Source organism: Heterocephalus glaber, unplaced genomic scaffold (genome assembly GCF_053883595.1).
Source record: "Heterocephalus glaber isolate CG9 unplaced genomic scaffold, H.glaber_assembly_v1.0 deba00001498, whole genome shotgun sequence".
NCBI lineage: Eukaryota > Metazoa > Chordata > Mammalia > Rodentia > Bathyergidae > Heterocephalus > Heterocephalus glaber.
This window is the reverse complement of record NW_028258321.1, coordinates 7,552,653-7,561,566: the sequence shown is the minus strand read 5'-3', so window position 1 is coordinate 7,561,566 and position 8,914 is coordinate 7,552,653. Positions and strand designations below refer to the sequence as shown.

The 8,914-nt window shown below is 43.7% G+C and overlaps 1 protein-coding gene across 2 annotated transcripts; it reads right to left on the bottom strand.

Moving 5' to 3' along the window:
* Positions 1-2,052: 2,052 nt before the first annotated feature.
* Positions 2,053-6,959, bottom strand: Ndufb8 (NADH:ubiquinone oxidoreductase subunit B8). Of its 2 annotated transcripts, XM_087185843.1 has the most exons (6): positions 6,798-6,959; positions 6,432-6,558; positions 4,884-4,983; positions 4,321-4,476; positions 2,609-2,610; positions 2,387-2,450 (listed from the first exon to the last, which is right to left on the bottom strand). In XM_087185843.1, exons 1-6 carry the CDS (start codon positions 6,880-6,882, stop codon positions 2,402-2,404), a joined length of 519 nt encoding a protein of 172 aa, XP_087041969.1. In that variant the 5' UTR covers positions 6,883-6,959; the 3' UTR covers positions 2,387-2,401. The 2 variants fall into 2 exon arrangements, with proteins under 2 accessions (XP_021101297.1, XP_087041969.1); XM_021245638.1 differs by lacking the exons at positions 2,387-2,450; positions 2,609-2,610 and adding an exon at positions 2,053-2,239.
* Positions 6,960-8,914: the final 1,955 nt, after the last annotated feature.

Genomic DNA, 8,914 nt, shown 5'->3' with positions numbered 1-8,914 from the left:
CATGGTGTTCCAGGACCCCACCCATATTCACAGCACTGCAGGATTGCTTAACCTATTGCCTACGCTCATCTGTCACTGACTTGAACTTTCATACCCAAAGTGTAATAGATGATACTGATTAAACAAAGGAAATCCTTTGATGTGTCTAGGGATACTGTACTTCTGAATCTTCCCAACCCCAAGGACATGGCAGGACCAGAGGATTAGGCTTAGAACCATACTTCTATCATGGAGATTAGTAAATATTACATCATAGTATCACTATTTAAGTTATCTGGAAATACACATCAGATACATAGTATAATAGAGGTGCATATTTGAGAGTGCCTCATAAATCCAAACAGTTCCAGCACTTATTAAATTTCTCCTGCCACTGTGCACATTCTCATGTGTCTTGCCAGTCCAGCCTGTCTCCTTTGCCACTCTTCATCACCTCCCTGATAGCTGGGAGAGACTCAGTTTATTTATTTATATATATATTTATTGGTACATTTTAGGTATAACATACATGTACATTTATCATTGGGTGTTTGTACCAGAACATGTTGTATCTTAGGTTTTTTTTTCTCCCGTTACCTGTGTACCCTTTACCCCCTCCACCCTTCCCTATTTATACAGAGTTTGATTCCATTTTTTTTTCTTTCTCATAATTTTTCCTTTCCCTTCTTCCCTTTCCCCTTCCCCTCCCACCATCCCCTAACCCTTAGAAAAAGGTAATGATTCTGTTTTGTATCTAGCAATATGGAAGCTCTTGGAGACAGCAGAGGTAGAGGCAGGGACTCAAATTAGACTACTAGAACAATCCAGGCAGTGAAAGCTTGGAACAGAGTGTGATTATGAACGACAGCTGCACAAGCTCTTATGACTGACAAAGGTAAGGAATTCAAGATTATTATGGCCTTAGAAGTAGGAAACTAAAAAAAAAATACTGAGGCAATTGATGGAGCTAGAGAACTTGAGGATGTGGGCAGGGGATGTGAAGAGATCACTTTTTATGTAGAGGGCATCACGGCGTTTCCAAATAAATATGTCTTGTAAGCAGCTGAAGACTTTGGATCTAAATTGGTCCAAAAGTTCCACCTAATGCACGAGCACAGTAGACTGTAATCCTGCCTGTTTTGACTCCAGAGTGGAGGCCTGGATATCTGAATGTAGGGACCAACTCATTTTCACACAATTTTGGAGCGCCTTTTCATGTGCATTTGGGAGTTCTGAGGTCAGAGAGAGGACACTTTACGGCACCATCCATGCTTAGACCACCTTTTTTACCTACTAAGCTCTCAACAGGTATTTCTTGAATTTAATAGTAGATGAGACCTGAGGAAAAGTAAACAGGATTAAAAACTGAACATTAGGCAGTATGCAGAATTAGGGAATAAGGCAGAAGTGTCATTGATGGAGTACTCCTCAAGAAATTCAGAGACAGAACCAGTTTCAAGTAAGACATGATTAAAATGATTAAAAGTACACCTTTCCCAATTCACACATCTCTGAATTCTCTTCACATTGTAATTGCTGGACTACTCTAAGTAATTACTTGACAATTTCATCTTGTACAATTTTATATCCCCAGGGCCTATCAGTGTCTGATACAGAGACACACATTTGCTAAACAAATGATGATTGCTAGGCATGGTGGCACACACCTGTAGTCCCACTGCTCAGGAGGCCGAGGCAGGAGGAGGATAGCTAAGTTGGGTTTTTAGGGTACCGGGATCGAACTCAGGACCTTGCGCTTGGGAGGCAGGCGCCAGGACCACTGAGCTAAATCCCGGGCCTGGACAGCTAAGTTTAACAGAAATCTCATTCCAACCTGAGAAGTTAGGAAGACTGTCTTCCTTCTTTGATCCTACAGATGAGAAAGGGAATGACCTTTACTACATGCTGCACAAGCGGAATTCTCCATCCCCTCCCAGTCCGATGAAGTCAATACCCATCCTTCCACTTACAGCGACAGAGCAGGTAGAAGGGGAGGGGAGGGGACAGGAGGTGGGGGAGAACGGTGAGGCTTTTCGCCGCAGTGCCTGTTCCTGTGGAAATGAAGCACAGATACCACAGCACTAAGTTTTATTAGGGATTTCATTAATGTTAGACCTCTAGGAATGATGAGTCCTCATTAGAGGGCACAGGAGCCCAAAGAATCTCTTCAGATCTCATAGTGAACCATCGACTCAGGTTCTTTGGTGGGATCACCGCCTCGTTCCAGGTACAGATTATTATAAGGATACTGCTTCGGCCCCTAAGGAAAAAAACACAGGTCAGCAGGAACAACACACAGCCAGCCAAAGGCTGCCTACACCCTACTCTGAGTTCACAATCACGCATGGGAAATGGGTGTGCAGTGACTCCTGGTCAGCCCGGGCTGGGCGGGGACAGCAGGAGCAGCACTTCTCTCCCCCACTCAGCCCAAGGCAGAGAGAAAGCCTAAATTGTAACAGAAGTGGTGCCAACTCAGTGAGGGAAAGAGGGGCACGAAGGAGTGGGGGAGAAAAAGAGAATCAAGAGTCAAAGCTTTCTAAATGTGACAATGGATCCATCCATCCGGTTCTCTCTCGGGGTTGAGACAGACTCAATCTCCTTTAAGTCACTCAGACTCTAATGGTTCCACCACTAAAGGAGCCTAGCAAATGAGGCGTGCAGGAGCAGCAGTGGGGGAAGCACAGAGGAGACATCGCTGGGACGTGCTTCGGGGGCTGCTGGCTTTACCAACAAACAGCTGTCAGAGAACACAGCTCAAGGGGAGGAGAAAAGGCTGATATGCTTAGAGAACTGAAAAATGGAAGGGCCACACTGTTTCCTGCACTCCTGAAGTGAAGTCACTGCTCACCCCAGCCCTCCATGCACTCTTCAGTGAGGAGTCCCTGGGGCTTGGCAAGAAGGCTCGTGTCAGGGCACACAGACAGACCAGCTACCTTCAGGACACTGATTATCTCTGCAGAGGTGACACTGGGCAGCCAAATGCAAACACTGCAGCCTCCCTGCCTTCGGCTCCTCTCCTTCAAATCCATCCTGGAGACTGTTCCCAGATTTGTTTCCCTAAGAACCTAACCTTCATCATGTTACCCTTCTATTCAAAAACTGAAAATGGGGCTGGGGATTTAGCTCAGTGGTTTCACTGCCTGCCTCATAAGCACAAGGTCCCGAGTTCGATCCCCAGTACCAAAACAAAATAAAACAAAACTGAAAATGGCTCTCTGCTACTGATGGCAGACCAAGTCATCACGGCACGGATTCCTAGCACGGTCCACACCTGGTACATGGCAGTGGCTGCTAAATGTGTATTAAATTAAAATATCACTGGACCTTCATGTCCAAATTCCTCAGCTGTACAATAATAAATGCCTCACCTAACTGGATCAACTCACTTTGCAATGTTTTTTTTTTAATACAGTGACTTCCAAGTTTAGATGCACATCAGAATTACCTGGGAGACTGCTGAAGATACTCATTCTAAAATTCTACCACGGAGGTAATGAATTAGGATCTCTAAAAGGTGGCACCTAGGAATCTGAATTTTCAGGAGATCTCCAGGGAACCAATGCAGGTGGTTATCTAAAACTATTTAATATACCCATTCCATTTAGCTGAAGGACTCTCCCTTTCCTTTTCTTCCCCCCTTACGCTAAACATTTTCTCCAATGTTACCACCCAAACCCTATTTTTAGCACCTAGGATCAGCCCTACTTCCTGACAACAGCAGCTCATTCCACTCTGCATATACATTCACTGTACAAATACACACACACCACACATGCGTTGACACACACCACACATGTATATACTCAAACCAAACTGCCACCTATCTTTTCACATGTTGTGCATGTCACTTACCTAAATTTTCTTGTTTCCTTAACACTACAGATTTATTTTCTATGTCCTTTATATCGTCCAAAATATAACTAAACTTGCCACAGATGCTTAATTGCTTCCAGTACCCTACAGAAAGTGCCCTTCACATATCCAACAAAGGAGAAGGCTTCAGCTCTAGACTCCTTGACTCTACCTTAGAAGATCACTCCCTGAAATAGAACAGGTAAGTCTAGTCCTCAGATGGCAACCCTAGAGTAGCTGGCTTCCACATTCTCATTTCTCACCTAGTCTAAAGTATGTCTTCTCACTTAAGACCGCCCACGCAAGGATGGAGCAGTGCTCTGGTAGTTAGGCCAAGTCAATAGGTATACCCCTTCTCTTTGTCCATCTCCTACAACTCCAGGAAGCTAAGCTTGGTACTGACTAACCAGTTTTCTATCCCGGAGATTTAACTCCCCCAAGAAAGTGGGTAAACAAATGTGTCTAGGGTAGCACTTGTTAGATACTCACCACAGGCTGGTAGATGGGGTACATCTCTCCTACCCAGAACATGAAAATCATGAAGGCCACAAAGCCGAAGAGATGCTTACACATGATGTTCCAAGAAACAGGTGTAGGGGATGTGTCCACACGGTTCCTGATATACATGTCCAGGTCCCAGTGAATCTGAAGCAGAAAGGCAGATAACTGTTACAAAATGCTCTTCCTGCAAAAGGCAAGCAGGCATCCAACATGACCAGAGCCTGACACAAGGCTGGGCAGCATTCCACTGTCTAAGAGTGATAGTCTGAGACACAGAGCTGGATCCCAGCCTGTGTCTAGGCTCTGCTCACTAGAGACAGCTCTATCATAAAGTATATAACTTCAAGAGTACAGAGCTTTTAATTATTCCCAGAAGTCCCATTCCATGTGCTAAATGTGGAACTTCAAGTCTTAGGTTACTGGACCTTGTGTCTTTGAGCAGAAAAGCTTAGTGTTAATTGGACAGAAAAGTGCCATTTCAGCAAAAGAGAGAATTCCAGAAATACACAGGGAGTAGAAAAGAAAGGTTAAATGAGTTACAGTTTTCTCACCGGTTCACCCCAGTTCATCCTCAGGTCTGGGTGATCCCATGCATACCATGGATCCCTCTCATGCTGTGAGCGGTCAGGCAGCTTTGGGTAGTCGCCATACCTGAAAAATAGCAAGAACTTCTGTAGTTCTGTGAGCAGTGTCAGACAATTCAGTCTCCTCGACTCAGAGATGAGAAATCAAGTGACAGATGTAACTATTCCACCTGCAAACAGAGGAACTGATTCTTAAATCAAGATCTCAAGTTCTAGTCACTAATCACAGAACTAACCAAAGAAGTCCAAATTGTAATTAAAAGGTCATGCCAAACTCTGAAACATTACAATATATAAACTTTCCTGCTGATGGTAGTGTCATACACCTTTAATCAGCACTTGGGAAGTTGAGACAGGAAGATTGTGAGTTCAAGGCCAGCCTAAGCTACACAGTGAGACTCAGTCTTAAAAAAATAAAATCAAAATTATAACCTTACCTACTCAAAAAAAGTCACATAATCCTATAATGCTACTGCTAAAAGGGAATTTAGCAACTATTCTGTCCTTTCATCAGATAGAAAATGAAACTAAAATTTATAGTCTGAATTCAAAGACACTTAGCTAACCTGAAAAAACCAAAAAGGATATAAATTAGAAAAGCATTCTTTTCATAGCAACTGTGTTTCTTAACTGCGAATTGGCATACATCTCTATGTCTCAAACACCTCATGAGACTTGTTTGTTGGTGTTCCCCCAACAAATCCTCATAAATCTTAACAGACTGTTACCATGGCTGCTGCCACCCACAATAGTTAAAAAAAAAAAAAAAAGGAGGACCAGGGATTTAGCTCAGTGGTTCCATCACCTGCTTCATAAGCACAAGGTCCCGAGTTCGATCCCTGGTACCAAAAACAAAAACAAAAAGGAAATGATGACAACTAGATGTATGTCACAAAAAATGATGGAAAACAAGAATTGGAGGTGCTGAAGACTGAAAAATGATGCTAGGACAAGAGATGAAGTTGATGGTAATCACTACACACAGGTAACCATCAGTGTGTTATGGGGATTTACAGGGATATGGGCAGGACAACATCAACTGGAGAACGAGGGTTAGTTGTTTAGACTACCTAACAGTTGCTACAATTTCCACAGCCAAAACAGAAAGGGGGGAGGGTTTAAAAAGAGACACAGAATACTCCATCCACAAATAAGATTCTCATAACAAGGGGCCAGCTCCAGCCTGGTCACGTGTTTGGATGACAGCACCTGAGCCCAGCAGATGCTCAATCTAAATGAAACCCAGCGTTCTGGATGGAGCCAAGGAAGGTTCCTGCTATTTGAGAGTCCTCGAGGGAGCCATTAAAACCTAGGCTTCCTCATTTTAGAAAAAGCAGCCTGAGCCAAGGAGAAAATTGAAGTCTTCTCGGCTGCAGCTGCTCACCCACCTACTCACACCTCCCTCCAAAGGAGTCCAGAGAAGATTCAGAAGAAAGGAGTGGAGCGCCCCCACCCCCAAACTAGTGATCACCTCCCATCACCACTCGGGCGGCGAGCAGACCCTCTCTACCTCACCCCATGCCATCATCCGGGTAAGGCTCGTAGTCTTCCACACGCATATTATACTTTTTGGCGGCGGCCGCCCGTTCCTCTGGGGTCCTAGGGTAGGGGCCCGGCAGCAAGTCCTTGGTAATGTGGGAGGCTGGAGCGCAGAAGAGGGCAAGTCAGATAGTCTGTTTTCCACGTGCCTGAAAGGTTATAGCTTCAGGGGCGGCAGAGGCCGGAGCCCAGGACTTCGCGAGGCCAACGCGACCTTTCATCCCCCCACTTCCCCTGCCGGGAAACAGCATCTGCAGGATCCACTATCCCCTCACCCCCACCCCATACATCAAACTTCAGCCGCTCCCTTCCCACATTGAGGCCTCGCCCATTCCCACGGACCTGTCCGTGCCCCTAAAGGCACCGCCTGCCGAGCTACGCTTTGCAGCCACCGGATGCCAAAAGCCGCTGCCCGGTTCCCCGCCATCTTCACCTTCACGATTCCCTCTGCGCATGCGCAAGGCCAGGGACGGCGGCTGAGCCCGACCAAATCTAAGCAGAATTCGTAGTGGGCACGGAGAATCTTCAGGGTTCAACCCCACCCCGCAGAGTGGAAATGGGACTCCAGGTGGAAGGTGGATGGAGCCAGGAGGGGCAGCGGGAAAGAGAGAAAACCAGGTTGATCACTTTGATATGTCAGGCTGTTGTGTAGCGACCGAGCAGATGAGACAGACGAGCCTCCTGCCCCAAGCACACACTAGTAAAACTTACATTACTTCTCTAGCTGCTTGCCTTTTTGCTCTCCTTCACTGGCATTTCCTTCTTCCATTCTCAAACGTAGTCATTCTTAAAACTCGCCACTTAGGTTTGCTTGTTGGTTTTTTGTTTTTTGTTTTTTTCCTATTCTCCAAACTGGGCCATCTCCTTCCTTTAGATACTCGGTGCAGTTCACAAATCAGCCTTGAGTTGGCTCCTCAGTTTCAGTCTGTGTTTGCATCTGAACGTCCCAGTCACCTCAGCTCAACCACGGTAAAATCAATTCTATCAATCAGAGGCAGCTCTCTGGAAAAAGCCCAAGAGCTCAAACCAGCTCACAATTAACAAACTCTAACTTAATAGAAGAATGGGAGACATTATGTTTGCATATGAATGTTTTCACACAAGTGAGATTTGAATAATTTGCACATAAATATGGACTAATTTCCAGAAACTTCAGGATTATCATTGTTTTGGAGCAAAATCTTTTTTTTTCTTTTTTGAGCCAGGGTCTCGGTATATATAGTTCAGGCTGTCCTCAAACTCACTATGTACTCCAGGAAGCTGGCCTGGAACTCATGACGATTCTCCTGCCTCAGCCTCCGAGTGCTGGAATTACATCTGTGCACCATCACGCCTGGTGCAAAATCCATTATTGTAGACATTCTCAACTGTATGTCAGAGCAACATAAACAAATATGTTCTATAAACAAATATGTTCAGTATATAAATTTTGTAAAAAATTACTAAACAGCTTTCTTGTAAATGAGTATCACTAGTTGGATAATGTCAGAATAAATGGACATCTGCAGTCCACCAATAGTAAACTGATCTCACTTGGATCAAGAAACAGAGTTGATCTTGTTTATTTATGTATGTATTTATTTATATTAGGGTATCACATATCATATTAGCTCCCCTTTTTATAGTTACAATAAATGGTTTTTTAGTATACTTACATTCCACAGTTCTGCAACCATTACCACTATGTAATTCTGAAACATTTTCATTATCCCTCAAAAGCAAGCTCATACTGGGCCTGGGATTTAGCTCAGTGGTTCCGCCACCTGCCTCAAAAGTGCAAGGTCCAGAGTTCAATCCCTGGTACCAAAAAAAAAAAAAAGAAAGAAAGCTCATACCAATTAACACATTTCCTGTATTCCTACCTACTGGCAACCACCAATCCACTTTCAGTCTCTGTAGATTTGCCCATTTGGGCATATTTTACATATGCATTGTGTGGCCTTTTGTGTCTGTCTTCTTTCACTTAGCTTAATATTTTCAAAGTTTGTTCATGTTTTACTACATATCAGTACTTCATTCCTTGTTAGGGCCCAATGATATTCTAGTATATGGGTATATAATATTTTATTTATACACTTATTAGTAATAGACATTTGGGTTGTTTGCACTTTGAATAATGCTTCTACAGACATTTTTATACAATTTTTCTGCATGGATGTTTTCAATTCTTGTGGATATATACCTAGAAGAGTTGCTGAGTCATTTAGTTACTCTATTTTCAACCTTCCAAAAAATTTCCAGATTGTCTTTCAAAGCATCTACACCATTTTACATTCCTGTTAGCAGTGTATGAGTATTCCAATTTCTCCACATCTTCACCAACACTTATTATTGAGTCTTTTTTTATTATAGTCATCATAGTGGGTGTGAATGGCATCTGTCTTAGTCCATCTTGAGACTGAGTAATTTATAAAGTAAAGTTGTTACAGTTCCAGAGGCTGGGAAATCCAAGGTTGAGG

What these genes read in the sequence shown, in the direction of transcription:
- Ndufb8 (XM_021245638.1), bottom strand. Translation starts at nt 6,882, where the DNA reads ATGGCGGGGAACCGGGCAGCGGCTTTTGGCATCCGGTGGCTGCAAAGC. An exon ending in TACCCGGATGATGGCATGGG is followed by an intron (nt 4,984 to 6,431) that starts GTGAGGTAGAGA and finishes GCTATTTTTCAG; the next exon opens with GTATGGCGACTACCCAAAGC. An exon ending in ACCCCATCTACCAGCCTGTG is followed by an intron (nt 2,240 to 4,320) that starts GTGAGTATCTAA and finishes TTTTTTCCTTAG; the next exon opens with GGGCCGAAGCAGTATCCTTA.